The sequence below is a fragment of the Pomacea canaliculata genome, linkage group LG5 (assembly GCF_003073045.1).
Source record: "Pomacea canaliculata isolate SZHN2017 linkage group LG5, ASM307304v1, whole genome shotgun sequence".
Lineage (NCBI taxonomy): Eukaryota > Metazoa > Mollusca > Gastropoda > Architaenioglossa > Ampullariidae > Pomacea > Pomacea canaliculata.
Genome location: NC_037594.1, coordinates 22,120,220 through 22,140,147, shown reverse-complemented (window position 1 = coordinate 22,140,147; position 19,928 = coordinate 22,120,220). Strand labels below are relative to the sequence as shown.

General features: G+C 42.8%; 1 protein-coding gene across 10 annotated transcripts in view; it reads left to right on the top strand.

Moving 5' to 3' along the window:
- LOC112563756 (complexin-like) overlaps nt 1-19,928 on the top strand; it is a 93,712-nt gene that overhangs the window by 56,148 nt on the left and 17,636 nt on the right. For 9 of the 10 annotated variants that reach the window (XM_025238051.1, XM_025238050.1, XM_025238054.1 and 6 more), the window contains one exon: nt 17,596-17,857. In XM_025238051.1, the coding sequence (XP_025093836.1) occupies nt 17,803-17,857 (55 nt within the window). In that variant the 5' untranslated portion in view covers nt 17,596-17,802. Of the gene's footprint in view, nt 1-9,749; nt 9,897-17,595; nt 17,858-19,928 lie in introns of those variants that run through there. The other variant, XM_025238056.1, reaches the window with a different exon arrangement.

Below are 19,928 nucleotides of genomic sequence, written 5' to 3'. Positions count from 1 at the left end.
ATGTAATACTTCAGGAGGTCAGTTGTGATGCTCCAGAATGTTTATGTCCTTTGTTGGCATTATATTTCCGAAGATATATATATTTTTTTTAATTTAGCATACGATTGTATCGATGTTTGAAATCGAGCAAAACCTCGATTTAAAAACTTTCTTTGGCAAAAGTGCTGCCTACGTGAGATCGGTAGGGAGATGGGAAAGAAGATAGGGAGAAGAAAAATGTCAGAAAAAAAAGCGAAAGCGCGAGTTAAAATGTGAGTTAAGTTTATAGTTCTTCACTGCACCTTTGTCTTGATGAGACATTGATATGATCTGTAGACATCTCTTTTCTTTCAGAAAATATAACCTTTTACTTCTGGAATTTTTTTCACCTTTTCCAGCGGTCTGTGCTCTTTTGGAAGCTTTCATTTTTATGTTCAGGATAAATAAACGATTAGACCAGAGAAGTTAAGTCGGAGAGAAATTTACAGAATTGGAGATTGACAGTTCAGTAGAGAATATGCAGAAATGGCGATTTGTCAATATGCTTTCAAGCGGAGCTGAGGGATAAGATGCTAAGGGATTTTGTGGTCACATATTGATGCAGCCTTTTAGAAACTAAATGAATAGCTGATCCTAAGTAATTGCTGAGAAAGTCAATAGATAAAGCACATTACGTGTGTCATTTTTTAATGTAGCATCAAGGATCGATTCATCTTTTTTTAAAATGTTTCATTTTACCATTTTTTTTCTTCAGAAGATTAAATCAGAAAAAAGGAGTGCGCAGTTGAAAGAAAAGAAATTGTGAAAACGAATACATTCGGAACGTGAAAACTACTCGATGACAAATTTAAATTGATGAAAAGGATCTTTACATTGTATAAGGCATCACAACAAGTTGTAAACAAGTATGTTGATGCAAACAGATCCTTCTGGGGTGTATATATGTTGTGTGTGTTTGTGTGTGCCTGAGTGCGTGTGCGCACACGTGTATATTGTATTGTATTCTTTGTATTTTTGTATTTTTGTATTTGTATTGTATTTGTATTGCTTCTATCTGGTCTGAAAGGATGGGGAGACAAGGAAGACCAAGACCTCCTCATCTTTCGGGTAGGTGGCATGCCTGAAGAAGGACGAGACGGGGCAGACGCCAGGAAATTGGCTGTTGAAATCTAACGCTATAATGCGTTCCGTGGTTTTTCCCCTTGTGGATGGTTCCTGCCAAAGAGCCGGGTGGCACACTAGATTTCGATTGTTATCTCCCCGTGATCGCGAGCATAATGGGAAGGTATTAGAACTGCCTGGACCTCATCTTCCTCATCTTGGCGTCTCGGCGAGGGCGCCCACACGAGAGACTGAGAGCAAGCCGCACGCACGTGCCGCGGTCATCCTTACCTACTGACAGCATTACCTGCCTCCTTAATTATTATCGGGTTTTTTTTTCCCCTTCTGTTAGATTTAAAGTGACATTTCCGCGGGCGCAGAACTTTCGTTTCCAGAATGTCTGTTTTTATAACACGTTTCTAAGCCTCTGATTGATGGACGACTGAAGATGGGGATTATTCTTGTTACTGAGGCCTTGTTTAATGAAGAACGGCTGCCAACCTTTCTTTTCTTCTTCTTTATTTTTTTTTGCTGTTGTTGTCTTGGGCAAATATATAAAAATCGACTGAAAGGCCAGGTTATTTACGTAGATCTTAATAGGAAAAAAATGCCTTAGAGGATGATTTTTCGTAATTATAAGATTGCGGCCCTTGGTTATTAGAAATAGTAAATAATGTCAAAATTTTATATTCCCATCGTCAAGCTGTCAGACGGAAAGGGCATAGAAATTCGCCAGCCCAGTGTGTGGGTGCGCTCGCAGTCGTTTGAAGCCTTCTTCGGAAGATGAAGAGTATTTGGTGACGTGCTCCCTCATTGTGAGGCAGCCTGCATCTCGTCCTGCGATTGATGTATTAGTTTGGCGGCGACAGCAGCAGCTGCAGTCCTAGTCACGTGGGGTCGATTTATTACTGTACTCTCCAAAGTCTCTCGCCGCTTCAAGAGCTGCTTTTGAAATTCCCTGCGATAGGTTGGAAGAACCGGAAGTGTTAGCAGCAGAAGATGGATGGCTTCTTTATGTTTGTACTGTTTTGGCGGCTGCAAGGGTTTTGGAAGTCTTCTGCTGTCTTCGCTCAATCTGTCTCTCTCTCTTTCAGCCCCTTGCTCTCTGCTCTCCTCCCCCTCCCCTTTCATCCGTTCCCACTCTCTGCCTGTCTTTTCTCTGTTGCTTATCATTTTTGCCTTTTTCTTTTGTCCTTTTTCTTCGTTAAGAAACCAATTTAGGAAGAAAACTCCGCCAGCGTGCCACACAAAGCAAACCCTCAGCAGTTAACTCTCTTGTCTTATCGTGCTTTGCAGCTTGTTTATTTCAGTTTCTTTGACGTTTGTTTTTGTTTTTGTTTTTTTTTCTTGGCTCACCAAGGCAAGGCATTAAAAGGAGCGAAGACAAAAGAGCTGAAGCCCTCGGTTCTTGAATTACCTGCCCCGTGGTCGGCTTTGTTGCTGAGGAAGAGCGAGGTTCTGAATGGGGGGAAGGCATGCTTAGGAAGGGAGGGGGTGTTTTTTTGTTTTTGTTTGTTTGTTTGTTTGTTTTTCTTGCTCAACGTCTCATTACCAGAAGTCGGCGCTGTCGCTGGCACATCCAGCAAGTGTTCGAATGAGCTTTCTTTAGAAATCTCTAACCAGGATTAAGTGCTGGTCCTGGCCATGGTGCAATAAAAATTACCTGCTGGTTCTGGTCCTGGCGGAGGCGGTTCGTACCTGTCCCGCCAACGTTCAGTGAGCTTTGTAGTGTCGTTATTTTGTTGTTTAACGTGATCTGTTAACAGATAAGTGATGAATTTGCATTTCAGATTCGCAGTAACAATAGCTAATAGGGTTTGGCGGCCTTTTACGAGTTGTCTATTTTTTTCTTATTATTAATATTTTCGGGTCTCTCTTTGGATATTTTATTCTGTCATCTTCAAATATCTGTTTAGATATTTATTTTATAGACATATTTTGGAGCCATATAATTATATAGGGGTTTCTTCCACACACTGGCACTTGTATACCTCTCTCATTTTCTCGGTGTGTGTCCGCTCTCAAAGCCTGTTGTGGCGCATCGCTTACTGCTGTGATCCAACGTCTTTTCTACCCAGTGCCCTGATAACCACATGTCTTTTTCTCTGGCTTTGAACCGTTTTGCCTCATTCGTAAACACCAGCGGAATGTGAAAGGTCAATATTTCACTTGCTCTTTGTCATCTTTGGAATGCTTATCAAGAACATCTTTTTTTCTTTGTATCTTCCTCCGCTCCCTCCTTCGGCTCCTTCAGAGCACAGAAGCCGAACCGCTCGTCTTCAGATCTGCTTTATATAGCCTCGTTATGGTCTTCCTCTCGGTCATGCGCCTTTTCGTTTAAAATAATTCTTCCATTTGTTCTGATCTGGTGTTCGTGTACACAATGCTGTCCCTTCTAGCGTACGGGGCAAAACAGTGTAGAGCAACAAGTTTGTAAAACTGCAGTCTGGCTCTGTTCGTGAGATCCATGAAGGCAGCATAAATCCTATTATCCCCGCCTGCCTCGGCTCACTGTCTAATCCAGAATGTTATTTTTCAGGAGATTTCAAACACGGCAACTAGAGCCTAAATCCTACCCGTAACTGCACAGGGCCCTCGTCAGAAGTGGATTTATTTGTCGGACAACCCGTTTCTGTTACGATGTAAAGAACACCGGATCCTCCAGGTTTAAAAAAAATTCCCATTACGTTTCTGTTGGATGCAGCATCGCTGTCAACAGCAATGCCTCGAAAATGTGCTATTTGCATGCACAGCTACCATTACTCTTAAAAGAGACGCGATCTTTTCTACTCCTCCCTCTCTCCCCAAATTCCGTTTCTACTCTCTTACGACATCCAGAATCGATGCATTTGCTGCCTTTCTTTCCTGCTGCGAGATAAGGTGCAAAGATGCGTAGAGCAGAGGAAACTGAGAACTTAAAAGCAGACAGTCATGGGCTGCTTAAATCTTTGATCGGGACTTTTTTTTTTTGTAGCCATTTGCATTCTCCTTGTTCTCTACAGCTGATTTATACGGCAGTTTTCGTGAAGATGCTCAATTTTCAGGGCCTCATTTGTCGTCTGCTGAACAACGATTATGTCGGCCGTCAGGCCTACGTGGGGGCGATGGCCACCTGTCCACTTGCTTCTGAAAGTCCTGTCTCTCTCTTTCCATCTCTCTCTCTTTCTTTCAACAATACTTTCAGCAGACACATTTTTCTCCTTCTAAGTCCTTTTTATACATTTAAGTCCAATACGATTTTCATGGCGTTTTGTCTTCCAGAACACCCTTTACCGCCCCGCCACCCGGCTTAATCGTTGATTCTGTACAAGATGTATGGGAGGAAAGAAATTTCTCTTCGCGGAATAAAAATCTCACTAAGCGCCATTCAGAGAAATTCCGGTGCAGAGGTAGGTTTTTCTGTTGGTAGTAACAGAAGCATAAACATCCTTCTATGTCCGTTGAAGGTCGTTGGAGGACTTGCGCTGTAGTTTGCGCATGGCCAGAGCTGTGCGTGCTGGTCTTGCGAAACAGTGTTCTCCTTTTCTAGCCGGAGCAATGAGAACCATTGGTGCTGCGTGCCTAGGGACCTTTCTTTGTGCTTTTTTTTTTCTTCTGTTGAATTCCTGTAGATAGCGTCCGGTCAGGCCATAATAATTTTGCCATTGTATTCTCAAGCTTTTGTATTTGTATTGACCCTGGAACCATAGCTTTCTTCCTGATTATCACTCACGCTTGTGTAAATAAATGTTAAAGCTAGCGAATAAAAAAAATTCAATCGCATAAAAGTGTAATTGTCATTATTTCAGGGAAATGCGACCTAGAATTGTCCGGAACTCTCTCTCTTGTCTGTATTTTTCTCTCCCCGACTTCTAAAACCGTTTCCTTTAACAAGCATAAATATGTATTAAAAACTGCTGCAACAATATGGTCGTAGCTCGTTGTACAAGCCGCATGGCTTACTGCACACACATCTCAACAGACAATATTGTAAACGTTTGTTTGGAAGCTGAACGCCACACGGTCTGTTGAGTGACAGAAAACTCTCTACAGTGCTCGCGCTTAAAACCATGTAACCCTCTCATGGCATATATTTGTATGTAGAGATGTTAGTCTCAATACTTCGAAATAATTTTTGTTGATTAATTTTTTTTATAGCCACTGTCTTTCATTTTTGAGATTAATGGGATTAGGAATCTGTCGACACTTCTTTTTAGTTAGGGTGGATTGGTTTGTAGAAGGGAAGGGGTGCTGTGCAGTAAACCCTGGCGCTGGCATTTCCTTGGAAATAAACACCAAAGTTGTTTCTTCTTTACATAAACGCTTGTAGAAATTGGCGATGGACTTGTTTAAATGTCAGAGAGACGAGACAGACCAGTATCTAGGATCGTCTTTGGCTGGAGTAAAAAAAAAATGACAATAAAAGACAAGCTTGCCAGTGTTATCAAAATGGAGCTGAAGTTTAGGGTCTAAAATCTGAAATCATTATCCAGTTTCTGGAATCTAGGTTCTGGAGTCTTAGATGAGGCGATTGTCCACGATGCCGGCTTGTAAGGGGAAGGGCGTCAAAGAAGGAGAAGAAGCAGGGAAGGCGCTAATAAACATCATTGAGTCGACTTTTGATTGCAAGTTTTTAGAGAGACGTTACCAAGAAGACTTTAGAGGATGAGGTTCTTGGCGACTTGAATGGCGTAGGTGAAATCTGTTGAAATTTAAAATGCTATTGTCAAATGATGCGTTACTTATTTCTTTGATGGTCCTGGTTAAAGTACAGCAGATGTTCTCTTTTCCTAACGATCAGCTTCCGGTCTTCTTTTTGTCTGCAGAAGACCAGTTAGTCTGAAGTAGTGCAATGGCCGTGCTGAAGCCCAAACTGTCGCTTGACTTTTCACAAGCAGACTTTCAATGTTGCTGTTGGCCTTCGCTACAAAATAATGACAGGGAGGAAAGAAAAAAAAAAACGTTTTATGTTGGATTTGGAGACACTAAATTTGAAAGCCATGCTCAGAGGGGATACAGAGAGAGAACGAGTGTCGTGCATTAAAAACACGGTTACTGCCTGAGCTTTTACTGCCAAACATACGGAAAGGTAGGGTCCGGCAGTAAAACGCTGGGTAGGAGGGTAATTCCCCCAGCAATATTCATGGCCCTCAATGATTTGTTCCCCCGTTTAGAGTAATAGGCTTTACCGGATCGGGATCGATGGATGATGATGTCATTGACTTTGTTTATGCTGGGCGCTAGTCGCCATCGTCACTGCAGGGCAGGCAGGCGGCTAGTGGCGGCCATTACTCGCGCGTTACTGCTCGCCGGCAAACAGCGCGTGTACACGACAGGGAGGTGCACGGCGCCAGACAACCGACAACGGCCACCTTCCGCAATTTCTGCAAATGTGAAACTTTGCATCATGTCTGGTTATGTCTGGACTGTCTTGCTGTCGGCGAATTCAGCTGTGGTTGTTATGTTTGTGTACAAGTGCGTGCGCGTGTGCGCGCATGAGAGAGTGCGTGTGGAAAGAAAAATTGTGATTATGCTCAAAGTCACTGAAGAAATACACACACACGCGGGGATATCATAAAGTGAGAAATCCTATTACGTGAACATTGTCAGGTTTTGTGAAGCATTAAATTTCTGAGTTTGTATTCTTTTAAACTAGATTTTATTATTATTATTATTATTATTATTATTATTATTATTATTATTATTATTATTATTATTATTATTATTATTATTATTATTGATTACGAATCGTCGACGTGGAGGGTTCTTCAGTAGTTCTAGCATCTCTTGCCGAACACAAACGTCTCGCATTGAAGATTTGAGAATATGTTTTCTGGTACGAGAAGTGCACTATAATTAACATCCCCTCTTGTGATTTATTTATTTGAGAGAAGAATACTTCTTTGTGCAGAGCTTGTAATGAGTGCGTGATCGTCCTTCTGCAGGGCAAACTATCCAAGTTGCGGCCTTTTACCTTTCGGTTTTCTCACCAGAAGGATACGAAGAACTCTTCTTCGTTAAAGTTTAAAGTCTATTAGGGAGTGCATTGCAGCATCCCTAATTAGTTTCCCCCAATCTGGCGAGAATCGTATGAAGGCTTTCAATAATCAACAGCATGCGCATGTGTGCGTGCGTATGAATGCGTGTGTACATGCGTAAATACTTGTTTGTGCATGTGTTCACGTGCTTGTGTGCGCGCTTTAGGTCAGTAAACATGTTTATTGTCATGACTTAAACGTATAGCTTGTAAAATAACATCAGAGAAGATAGGTCAGGGAGGTATCAATGAGAAGGCCGTCGGAGGTAGTGAGCAAGGCATTATTCAACTTACAAATGGATTTTTTTTTTTTTCGGCGTAAGTGGGAATGCAGATACACACAGTTCCTGTTGGCATATACACTCAGTACTCGAAGTACAACCCTAACCTGAGCTCTGTGCATCTTTTTAGGGGAACAGGGGAAGAATGATATACCATCTAGGTTGTTATTTACTAGGTGCGTTTGATTTCTTCGAGAGTGGGGGTCGGAGGTAGAGAGCGTAGAGCGAGATTGTCAACATAAAATGTGTTGGGTTTGTTTGTTGTAAACACACACACATGCACAGAAAGAGAGAGAGAGGCTGGTGTTGTGAAGTATCGGAGGGTGCTGGCCGTGCTGTGGCGCGGTGCCAGAACGAGGCGCGGGTGAAAGGCATCGATCGGCCTGCAGTGTGCCGGGGCCACCCGGCCATCACCAACCGCCCAGCTGCGCTCCACGTCTGATGTTGTCTGATGTTGGTTGCTTAGGGTTGGCATGGTAGGGGTGGGGAGAGTGGGTGCTTGCATTTGGGATCTCCATGGCAATCATTTTTTTTTTTTACTTAGATATATAACAGCATCCATCCTAATGTCCTGGGTCAGTTTTTTTTAATTACCGCTTCTTTTTTTTTTTGTCTCACTGATATACTATGATGTAAACGTTTCGTGATAAAGACAGAATGATCTGTTTCAAGAAGTTTAAATAGGTTTTTAGGATGTTTCTGACGTGCAGATGCAAAACTTTTTTTTTCCTGTGTCTCGGTGCACATGCACGCTCGCACACACACACGCATACCCCTGTCCACCATTATCCCCTTGTTACCGCCATTATCAGGGAGACGAAATGTAGATAACTCTATCGTAGTCACTGATGCTGTCTTACATCTCATTAACTGAAGCCATAGAACCCTTGAGACAGATCGAACAGGCTCGTCACTATTGCTGCATCCAGTCTTTAGCCAGTACGCGCTTGGCGGTTCGCTGTGAAGGGAAAAACCGCCTTCTCGTCCTCTGGTCCTCTGGTCCTCTGGTCCTCGTCTGCTTTGCAAGTCATTTCCCTATCAGAACAGACCGACATTTTCAGATTCAGTCAGTTGTCGAAAGGCCTTGACGTGATTAGATTTGCCAATGTCGTTCTGTGATGTTGGTTTATTATTATTTCTTTTCATCTTTGACACTGAAGCTCTTCCACTACACAAATGGTGATATTACGGTGTACATTGCTTCTACTAACAGGCTGTAACAGTACAGTAGGAGAAATACATTGAAATGCTACGATATATATTTAGGAAAAACATCTATACTGTGGCAGAACAGAAAAGAAAACAAGAAACAAACACATTAAAAAAAGAAAGAGGGAAAAACTCATCGCGACTGAAAAGCTCCACACCCAGCCACGTGATAAAGCCACCTTTGCAAACATCCGGGGTTTATGCATTGTTCATTTTTGTGGGGACTTTGTCAGACTTATTTCAGGTGTGGCGTGGCCGTATAGATTTTTTGTTGTTGCGAAGCTCATGCGATTACCCGAAATGTGGTCGGTTGTGTTGGGAGGCAGTATTGATGGCGTAATCGGTCCAAAGCCCCCTCCACTCGGCAAGGGAGAGAATAACAGGCGTGGTCGTCTAGCTTCCTGCAGCCGCTGGCGGCCTCGTCATCGTGGCCGTCGCTGTCATCGTCTGCGAGCTGTGACCAGCGCCATGAGCATTGCAGTCCACAGTGATGTCCGGGGAGGCTACCGATGATCTGTAATATTTGTCCCCACCGCCAGGGTCTCTGGGTGTCAACTTATGGCGTTCTAGTCACGGCGTTGTACCTCTTCTCTCCCAGACGCCCAGTAGATTTCAAGGCGAGCTGCAGTATTTCCGAGCACACAGCGTGCGGCTGAAGCCCCTGGGTGCTAATCATTTCAATTCCGGTACTCTTGGAATCATTCATTACGCTGGCGTGCTGGAACGTCAGAGCGATGTGTCCTGCAGCTGACGTGTGCTGCATTACTCGCGAGTTGCAGCTGCTTAACAGTTTTCGTTGGTTTTCTTTATGTTTTAACCACTCCAGCCTGATTAATCATCAGGGAGTCGTCGAACGGCAAAGCTAAAAATCAGAAAATCATTGATATCCCTTCTCCACCCCTACCCTACTCTCACACCACAGTCAGAAAAAGCAAGTCTCGCAGATGTAACGTCATCTAAAAATGACAGTAGATGACATTCTCCGTGACTCATTTCATTCAGCTAAATACGCGGATATTTATTTATGTAGTTGAGTGTTTTAGCCACTCGGCTGTGAGATGGTATCGGCATGTGTTGACAGTGAAATGTGCTCACTTTTACTTCCTGACCTAAAGATAGCTGTTTGTGTTCCGTTTTAACGAGCTTAATATTTATCTGCGATCTCTTCCTAAAAAGACCAGCAATGATCAGTGCGCCGTGTGTTCTCTAAGATAAACCTTGTTTTACACCAACAGCGGAATTCAGATCTCTTGAGACAGCGAGAACTCAACTGATGCAATTTCTAGAACGTCGGTGTCTGTTGAGCTGCTGTAAGTGAGCAATCATATTTTAACAATGTTATGAACACAGCCTGGTGTTTGCCAGTCTCGAAGTTCTAAAAATAAGTTGATGTAATTAGATTATTTAATTTTATTGAACTAAAAGCTGTCAATACATTATAATTAGGCGGACGTTGATGAAGTGTTTTCTTGTTGATGTGCTACATGTTTTCTAGCAGGTTTGAATAGCTTCGTGATAGTGTTTATTTTTCCTTTCTGTGTGTTTGTGTGTTCATACACCTCTCTCACATCATGTACATCTATGCACAAAACATTTTTCGTGTAATGAAGGATGCTAACGCCACCAAACTGTTCTAGAAAGACATCTTCAGCCATTGAGAAGTGTTCTGGGTTGTCTACAGGGTTCATGTTAAAGACCGTATTTTAGACGTGTACACATCATTACTGTGGACAGCCATGCTTAAGTTGCCGTAAAGTTCGTTACTGGTGACGAAGCTGACATGTTAAGAGGTTCTTGTATGATTAAAGCGCTTCAACGGACAACTTCTGAATGAATGAGTTTCGTCCCGTTGTAAATTAGCACTCAAGGGTAGTTGTATTAATTTGTCTCATATCTCTAACGCATGGACCCCGATCGATCCCTTCTGTGCCTCTACAGATATGTTCGCTGCATTCCCCTTTGTCGCTCAGGCGTGGCGGGGATAAGGGGAACAACGAGCCATTGATTTGCTGGTGCACACAAGAGCATTTTGTGTTTGAGCATACATGTGCAATCGCTCATTCAGCAGGATGGCTCTTTTAAATTAACCGGTTTCTGCTGGAAGTGGCTGGGAATAAATAACCTGGCAAAATTCGAGGATTCGATTCAGCCCATAGATACCGTCGACAAATACGACGAAGCCGTGATAATGGTGGAAACAGGTGTTGGCAAGTGCTTACTCCATGTGTGTATAACACCTGAAGGGCCTTCGTAGCCGGATGCACGATTATTGTCAGACGTGGGAGTACGGCGAATCGCGATGAGCGTATAAAATTTCCTCATTGATGTGAAAAAGAGAAATTGAAAGCTTGTGAGCAGTAGGGGAAGCTGTTACCTCTTTAGACAAAGTCAGAAACGAAGAGGAGTCAGAACTTAGGGGGGGTAATAAAGACATTACAGGGATCCAATGACGACACATTACAGGGAGCTAATAAAGACACATTTCATGGGCGTCATGGACGTCAGACTTTCTCTTTAACATTCAAATTCTTAGGGAAACCACGCACACAAATCAGTCAAGCGTGTTCTCTCTCTCTCACACACACATATGCGCGCACGTACACGTATACAAAACCAAAATGGCGCAATAAGATGGCCAAGAGTCGAAGACCGAGGCTTTCAACCAAGAAGAATCCAAGACTGTACTCGGGGGCACTAGGCTAGCGAGCTTCTGGATGGCTTACCCTATTTCAGCACATCTCATTACTTGCTACCTTTGCATGCGTTCATTATCTTCCACAATACCTGTGCTTTTAACTCAATCAGGTCTTCCAAAAGGATGCTATCTCTCTCTCACTCACTCCCCTCCTTTCAGAGCTAGTTGTTCCTTGTATGTCCTCTGAGATACGCGGGCTCCGCTGTGGCTCTTGTCAGTTCGTATTTGCTAAATCGCTAATGAAATCCATTTCAGCATGTTACTTACCAAACAAGCTTGTCTCATACGCCAGCACGACATGCTAAGCTTGATTAAAGTTAAGGTGGGTATTTTTTCTTTTCTTTGGGGGATTTTTTTTTTAAGTGAACTTCAGACAACTTTCTAAGAGTACGTGGCCTTGCTATTACGTCGCTGACGTTAATGAGACGTAACAGGTAGGTGAAAGTATTCGGGTATAGCATCGTAGAGGTTTCCGAGGTTAGCTAGCTATGCTCTTACGTCATTCACGTCGCCAACAGGTCAACAGACAGAGGGTAGTTGTTGGCGAGTATAGGGAAGGGACATACCGTGATGCTCCTGGCTGTGCCTGTCTCTCTGCTTCCTCTGCCTGACTAAGAGTGTATGTGTGTGTGAATTTAACTGAAGTAAAATTAACTGAGATTCCAATGTTGCATTTCGAACAAGAGAAACTGTATTATTATTATTCATCTAATATAGAGAAGCATTAAAAATACCTGTACCGTACAACAGGTACACTGTACTTAAGTCGTGTAACGGGAAGATGTAGATGTTCAGTGGAAGGGAATTTTGCACATGCGTACAGAAACGAAGAGGGAGCGGAGGGGCTGGGAAAGGGTGGTGTGGGAGGTGGAGTTAATCGATCTCCAGCATAACTCTGTGGTATGTGACATGAGCTAGACAGGAATTTACTGCGTGTTGACAGGTGCGAATATCTAAGCAATCACATGCAGGCCATGTTGGTTCAGTTGACACTCTCTACGTCAACGTGCGATCAATAGCACAGTTCGGTCGTACTCAGGACTCGGCGCCAGTGGGTCACCTACTCATCCTCTGATGTACTAGAATTTCAGCAGGCATCATCACTGCTTCCACATTTTCTCATCAGTGGCCATAGTGCTAGAGTTTCTCCAGGAGCATAATGAAAGGGTCCAGAAGGCTAGGGAGGGTTGTTATGTTACTGTGAAGAGTAGTAGCACTGCGCTTTTGTAACACTGCAAACACAATGGTGTGTTGTTTAAATAACCATAAAGCTGTTGGATTCCTTAACTATACTAGTGTTTAACAGGTGTAGAGCCTGTAGGTAAAATTATTTTGGTTTTGAGGAAGTGTATTATAAATATATTTTAATTCTGCAGACTTGAGACTGGATGCTACAATTGTGGAGGGATGAGTGGAATATAAAAACATCACCTGTTTAGTACTGAGTGTAGGTAATAAACAATTAATGAGCCCGAATGAGTGCAAGGAGGGTGTGCTGGCTTGCAACCTAATCAATATCTCTATCAACCGTAGTGACGTCAGCAGTAGTGTGGCTTTGTGTCACTCGACTGAAAGTGTTAACGGTCACGGTCTGGTGCTCGATGTGTGCTTCATGAACCTACAGCTTGCACCTGGTGTCAGGTATTGTTCTGGTGCGCTGTGTGACGAGCAGATGCTGTGTGAGCAACTTGCGCGTGATGTCATCCAAAGTTCGAGTACTTGGTGTAATCAACAGATGATGTGGCCAGAGGTGGTACCTATGTGGACGTGGACTTTGATTACCAAACAAGTTTCCCTTTTTCTGGAATTGACGTAGAAAGAACCGAGCAAGACAGCTTGTGTGTGTAGCCTCTCTATATCTCTTTCTCGGGATTCATCTCTACTTGCTAGTTCTCCCAAGCAAGCAAACAAAGAGCGTTGAAGATTATCAAATTTTTAAAAAAAAAGAAAAAGAAAAAAGAACGTCCTTTGTGTGTCTGCCTAACTGCGAGTTTGTTCAGATGTGGCTCAACAGAAATTTGATTTATGCATGAGCAGCTCGCACGGAGTAAGCCCTTGCCACAGAACAGGTGGCCACAAACTGTTACCTTCGCGCATGCAGCGTGGATGGCTGAGCGACATCCGAGACCCGAGGTGTTGCACTCTCTAGTTCTCGCCTAGCTCAGCTGCTTTTCTCACAGCTGGCCCAGCTGTTAAAAACGGATTTGACCACGTGAAGGGGCGAGCAAGAAAAAGCAGCAAGGGAGAGAGAGATAGACACATCCCTCACAAAAAATATGGCCTCTGACACCCACCACCACCTGACGATCGAAAGTACCACCCGACCCCCTCGCGAGCCCTATGTAGAAGGTGCCATTAGAATGTAGAAGAGTTTACAATAAGATGCAATCTTGCTAGAAATGATTGTTCACAACAGTCACAATTGTCTGAGGGAAATTAACGAAGGAAAAAAATAATTGCCCAGTCCACCAGCACTGCAATGCATATTGACCTAGGAAAGTTGTGGATTGTGTCCATTCTTACATGTAAACCTATTAAAGCCAGCTGTGACAAAGCTGGCCATGTCAGATTCCAACTCATGTTTTCGGCAGTCAGGGCTTGGATCAGTTCCACGCTGAACGTCACGAAATCCTATTTTATTGTTTTGATGCCCTTCTCCATTTTGTTTACACATTTTTATTTAACTCACTATGTATGTATCTATGTTTGTCGGTCGAATTTGTGATCGATTTTTCACCCACTTTCCACCGTCGTAGAGGTATACAATTTTCACCAGTTACTCATTTTATTGAGAATGTAATATTAAATCATTTCCAGCAGCCACAAATAGAAAAACTTATTAATTTAATTTTATGAGAACACACAGGCCTAATTAGAGGAGATAGCAGCTATCTAAGACGGTACTCTATAGGTTATCACCACTAAGTCGACCTATTAGAGGAAATAAAGTCACACGAAATAAATTTACAACAAAAATTCAAATATGCAATAGTTTCCCCTAATGATGATTGCATTTTTAAAAAAGGCAAAAATACATTAAAGAAAAAAAACAACGCTTTAGAGAGGTTGTAAAATAACCTGTAGTGCAGAACCGTGCGCATGTTTGCAGTTAAAAGTTCACACGGTCCGAGTGCTGGTCAGCTTAGAAAATACAAGGGCGTGAAATTATTGTGCAGATAGTTTCTCTCAACGTCTTTGTGCGTCCCGTGCTCTTTGTGCAATGGTCACCTAGGTGTCCAAAATTTGAAACCATGTTTATTAAATAGTATGTCAGTCAGTCAGATGTGTGGATGCTAAACGACACTCGACCCTCTAACTCACTAACTTGCAATATTAAATCATTTTCTTCTAAGTAACAACATGGGTGAAACTGCAAAGCAAAGAAAAAGATGCCTAAAAAAGAAGAGGCAAAATCATCAAGAGAAATTATTGTCGGAGACTGAAGCCGAGAAGCGATTGCGCTTTGAAGAGCGCCGTGATTAAAAAATAAAAGTACTAAAAACTTTAAAATAGAATAATGAAAAAAATGTTAACACTCTTTTGTTTGAAATGCACTAAAAAGGGTAAAACAATGTTTCTTAGGTCTCGGGATTTTCTTTGATAATAAAACTTGAAATATTAAAGTGTGAAAGGCTATTAAAAATCTGTTCATCAGTGCCCTTTACACTTTTATATTTTAAGTTTTATATATATATATGAACGCCAGCAGACAGCAGACCTCTCCAGAGTCGCCCTACGATGGACTCCAGACGGCCAAAGAAAAGCTCGGCATCTTTTGCGTTATACTTTGTCAACGTTTGCAGGAACCATCTCCAGGTTGTATGAGATGTACACAAAAATTGTTAGATCGTTACTCAGGCAGAGGACACGCGTGGCTCAGGTTACGCCTCGTGACCTTTGCATGGTGGGACGTACGCACAGGTACAGACAGTTGCAGCGTTCTATGTATGCCAGTGGCATTTGATGAGACTGCGATTTGAAGAGACGAAATACTTCTTTTTTCATCGAGGAAGAGCAAGTAGGTCGAGGACCTGGAGTTCTTTGAGCTAAGAAAATCTCAGGCTATGTTCAAGAGTGGATGAAAGGGACGTCAATGAAATAAAATACCGAGAGCAATGCCAGTTCTTTGTAACACTTCACGTCCATTGAAAAAAAAGCTTAAAGACTTTCGTAAAGTACAAAAGCGTCAAACTTCCTAAATACTTCAGTTCTACCGGCATATTGGAAATATTTTGGCAAATAACTTCGGTCTTATCTCAGCATGTTGATCAAAGTTCCAATGTCCAAAACCTTCGCCCCAGAACCATTGATTTGATAAATGTGACCTTCAACACAACTTTTACAAAATTTCTCAAACTTTTGGTTGTGATGGGGCTTTAAAGAACTACTGAATGTCGTCGTGAGTCTGCTAACAACATGGTAGGACGCCTGTACAACATCGTGCTCTTATTTGAATATTACTGGTCTTTGCTTCAACAAAAATCTCAGCGTTTTATACCCTTAGGAAGCCATAAACTGTTAATGAAGTTTGAAAAAGGGAAAGTTTTGCGACTTTCATTGAAATAATTGCTTAATTTACTCTTCGGTGTCATATGCTTGAAAGGTATGCGCAGCTCGTTACGTCCCTGCGGACTTGTTGATGCGCGCTTGGCATTCTCAAGGGAAATGGCAGTGATGTCTGCGAAACCCTGGAGCCAAAGGTGATGTCAAAAGCCAGACAAAGATGTGGAGTTTTTGGGGTGATTAAGGAGTATTAGGTAAAAGTCTATCTTTTTAAGGCACATTATCTGTCTTTCAGCTTCCTGGTCAGCATCCTTTACCTTGCATAGATTTATTTTCATCAGTCATTCGTTGACAGAAAAAAAAGCCTTTTCCTGGATTCATGCAGCTTTTTCTTCTTTTTTCTGTTATCTTTTCTTATTATTTGCTTCATCTTTATTTGGTTGTTTTGTGTGGTGGGGTTGGGGTGGGGTCAAACACCAGCTTTCTTAAGCAAGTGAAGAGAGGAGGCTTTGTCTTTATCTGGTTTTTTCTGTTATTGCGACTTTCGTCTTTCCCCAGTCCACGACTTTCTTTTATCTTTCTAGTTCTCTTAGCACTCTCTTTGCTGCTGGTCTCTCTTTTCTGTCTCTCGTTGTCTCTCTCTCTTTCTTCTTCCCTCTGTCTTTTTCACCATCTTTCTCCCCCTTCTTTCTTCCATCTCTCACCCCTCCCCTCTTCTATGTGCACGCATACCGTGCGCTGTCAACTTTTTAAAGCTCATTTTCGTTGAGAATCTCGTTTCCTAATTCCTTCATTTCGCATATCCAGAATTAACATTTCAAGTGTGTGTGGAAAACAGTGAAAGCATATACCGTCGACCTTTACTTCCGTTCATCTGAAGCTAGTTGATATAGGGCAGCAGAACTTTCACTGCGTCGCAAACGATTTATGCTGCTGCTGCTGCTGCTGCTGATGGACAAGAGGGAAGTGCGTCTAACCAACAAGAAAGACCCCGAGTCCTTGTCTGGAGGAAAGGGTCTTTTGTCGATGGGTAAGAGGGCGGGAGATTGTTTGTCACGTGGTGAAGGCAACGTAGAGGTTTGTGTGTTTCATCGCACGTGTTTTGATCCCTGCGGTTACAGGTCATTCAATGTCCACAAAGTATATCTGCAATCTACATCGTGTGCTGTGAAGAGCTTAGGGATGACTTTCATTTGTCGCTTTTTTAGATGTTTACATCAGTGTTATTCAGAATGTATCAATCATGCGATTATGGAGACAGACACTGACGTGCTTTGAAGGCTGCATGCAGCATGATAATTGGTTAAGTGGTGCGAGCACTGGCTAATCGGTGTGACGTCACTATGGGCGTTTCTTTCCAGTCTGAGAGCTCAACATACGTTTTGTGGGCACACGGACTTAATATATAAGTGCATATCCATCTTACCTGAGATATATACTGATCTGGCTTAATCGCGGCAATGTTCATAAAAACACCGAGAAAAAATTAAAAAGTGCTCAAATGCCAGCTTGTCTTCCATTCTTTTTTTTTTTTTGCTCCAAATACATTCTCCTCAAAGCTTCTTTAAATTTTGTTTATTTCTTGAAATATCTTTTTTTGATTGTTCCTGCTGTTTTTCTAGTTCTGTCTCATGTAACAGCTAAACTTTTAAATCTTATTCAAAGCAGGAGAATGACGCCGTTGACATGACAAAGTTCATCCTTTTGCGAAATCCCACGACTTTGTGGAGAGCAAAGACCCAGACTGGACATTCGTTCAAGTCCTTCCGTCTATGCAAGCTCTTGACTCTCTGTCCTCCTTTTATTTTCAGGTAGGCCAGGTCAGCGGCTTGATTAGACGACGGCGAAGAGCAGTAATTTTCGCCAGACCAGGCGCAGGCCGCACAGACGCTGGGAAACACTCCACCGCCTTCGGAAGCGGGTTCTCAATTAGTAGGGGCCGACGAAAGGGCAGTTTGTTCAGAACGGCTGCTAGACAAAGGTGATCACCAGAGGCGCGCGCGGCACCGGCTGAGGACATGGCGGCCTTTATTGCCAAGCAGATGGTGGGAGACCAGTTGAAGTCAGTAAAAGGTAAGTTTTGTTAATCTCTCTGTGTGTTTCTCTCTCTCCACTTTTTCTCTCTCTCTCTCTCTCACGCCACTGTTTCTGTCTTCGCTTGCCTCTCTCGCACAAGCACACACGCACGCAGTTTTCAATACGTAGACAAAAATTAGCCTTTGACACGTTTGTGTACCAGTTGAGGCAGGGGAAGGATCGCAGAAAATACTTTGCCAGCATGTCTATCGCCTGCAGCGATGTCTTGGCATAACCTGTTATTCAGGGGATGCCCCTGGTGTAAATTCTGCTCCGGAACAATGAGCTGTTGACCTGTGCCAGACTTTTTCTGTCCAGACCATTTTCTGTCGCGCGCCATAAGTGCAGGTTAGAGACCACTGCTAGGAGCGCTCGGGCAGCTCGAAGTGCGTGTGAATCATTGAAACTGTCCCCAGTAGTATGAGTGTTATGCTCATTGTGAAAGCTGAGGATATTCACTTAATATTCTCTGGCTCGGGTAACCGTTCGACACGCAAATAGCTGCTGCGAGACTTCAAGGTCTGACTTCAGCAGCTCAGCTCGGTGACCGTAAGCATCTCCACAGAAATGACTTCTGACTGACAGGTCAAGCGTCTTTTGTCGTCTTTTGAAGATTTCTCGCGAGTCTCCCAAATGCCGGCAGGAGCATCATCTTCAGGCGTCTTTCTTTTTCTTTTGACACAGCTTTACTCTCCTCCACTTGTGTTGACACAAAGGACGCAAATTGTCTTGGTTTTTCGGAAATCATCGTGATTCATCGCAAAAAATGAACATTTCCATTATCAACACGTTGCGACTGGAGACAGACATTATGTAGTGTTTTGTTTTTCTCTGTCTTGAGAATCGGCGTAGGTAATCTAGGTTTGTTCACATTTCTTTTGTCATCCTTCTGTTTGGTTTTTCCCCCCTTCCTGTGTCGGCCGGAGAATTTTTTAATTTCTTGACGGCGCTTGTTTGTGTGCTTTTTCATCAAGTACTATCATCCAAAACACACACACACAGCTACAGTTCTCGTCATCTTTTTTAGGGGGTGGGTTGTGGATGGAGGATTAGACCGACGGACCGGAAATTGAGGCCTAAATTCAGTGAGTAGCGGCGGGGGCCGAGGGAAGGCTGTAGCGGGGAGATGGGAGGAACCATCGCAGACCTCATTAAGACCCGTGAAGGAGGGAGAGTCTTCTGTTTCTGTCCGTAATCCTCGCTACAAAATCCTACATGCACGTGCGCACGAGACGATAAATGTACACAGTATTGCAAAGGAGTCAATATTTTCAGTAAATTTGGTGGACGCAAACAGGAAAATGTCTTTCTATTCAAATTGAGGCGTGGAGACAAAAACAGAGGCGAGCTGAGCTGAGGAGGTTAGAGGGGTGGGACAAGGCGAAGACATAAAACATATTGTGGAGAACAGAATTAGTTGAAATTGATTTGAAGCGAAATGGGGTAAACAAAAAAGTAAAACTAATCCGATGTAAATCTTTTTCTTGAAAAATCGAAGCTGATGAAATCAACGATGTTGCTGGAATAGGGAGCAGACTTTCTTAGCAACAGCGTGTCTGTCCATGTAAAAGGGCGATATTCAGGGACTGTCACAGCGGACATTTTGCATGCGTCGTAAAGACAGAAGAAAACAGATGACAGCAAAGTTGTTTACTTGTGAGGGTAAAACACGCACCGCACTAATGTACTTCATTTACTGTTTTTATTTGTGCCAAAAATTCCACTTTGAATTTTAATCTCATGTAATTGCGAAAACACTGAGTCCATTCTAACGTTCGTTCCTTTTTGTATTAATTTTCCCCTATCTAGTTTGCGTATTTATTCATTTATCAAGGCTTATTAAGTCACGCTTTACAATTTAGGCAAAAAAATGCTGGTGGTTCTTTAGGGAGGCATTTGATGGAGAGAGGGAGTGTGACATCTACAGCCATTCCTCATCTTCCAATCGGCTGTAGAAGATTCAGTGCTGCAGCATCTCTCTGTGCTCTACAATTTTTCTCAAATGCAGAGCTGCTATTCATTGTGAGGCATGTGGAAACTCATTCTCGCAACTGTTTGGGCAACAGGT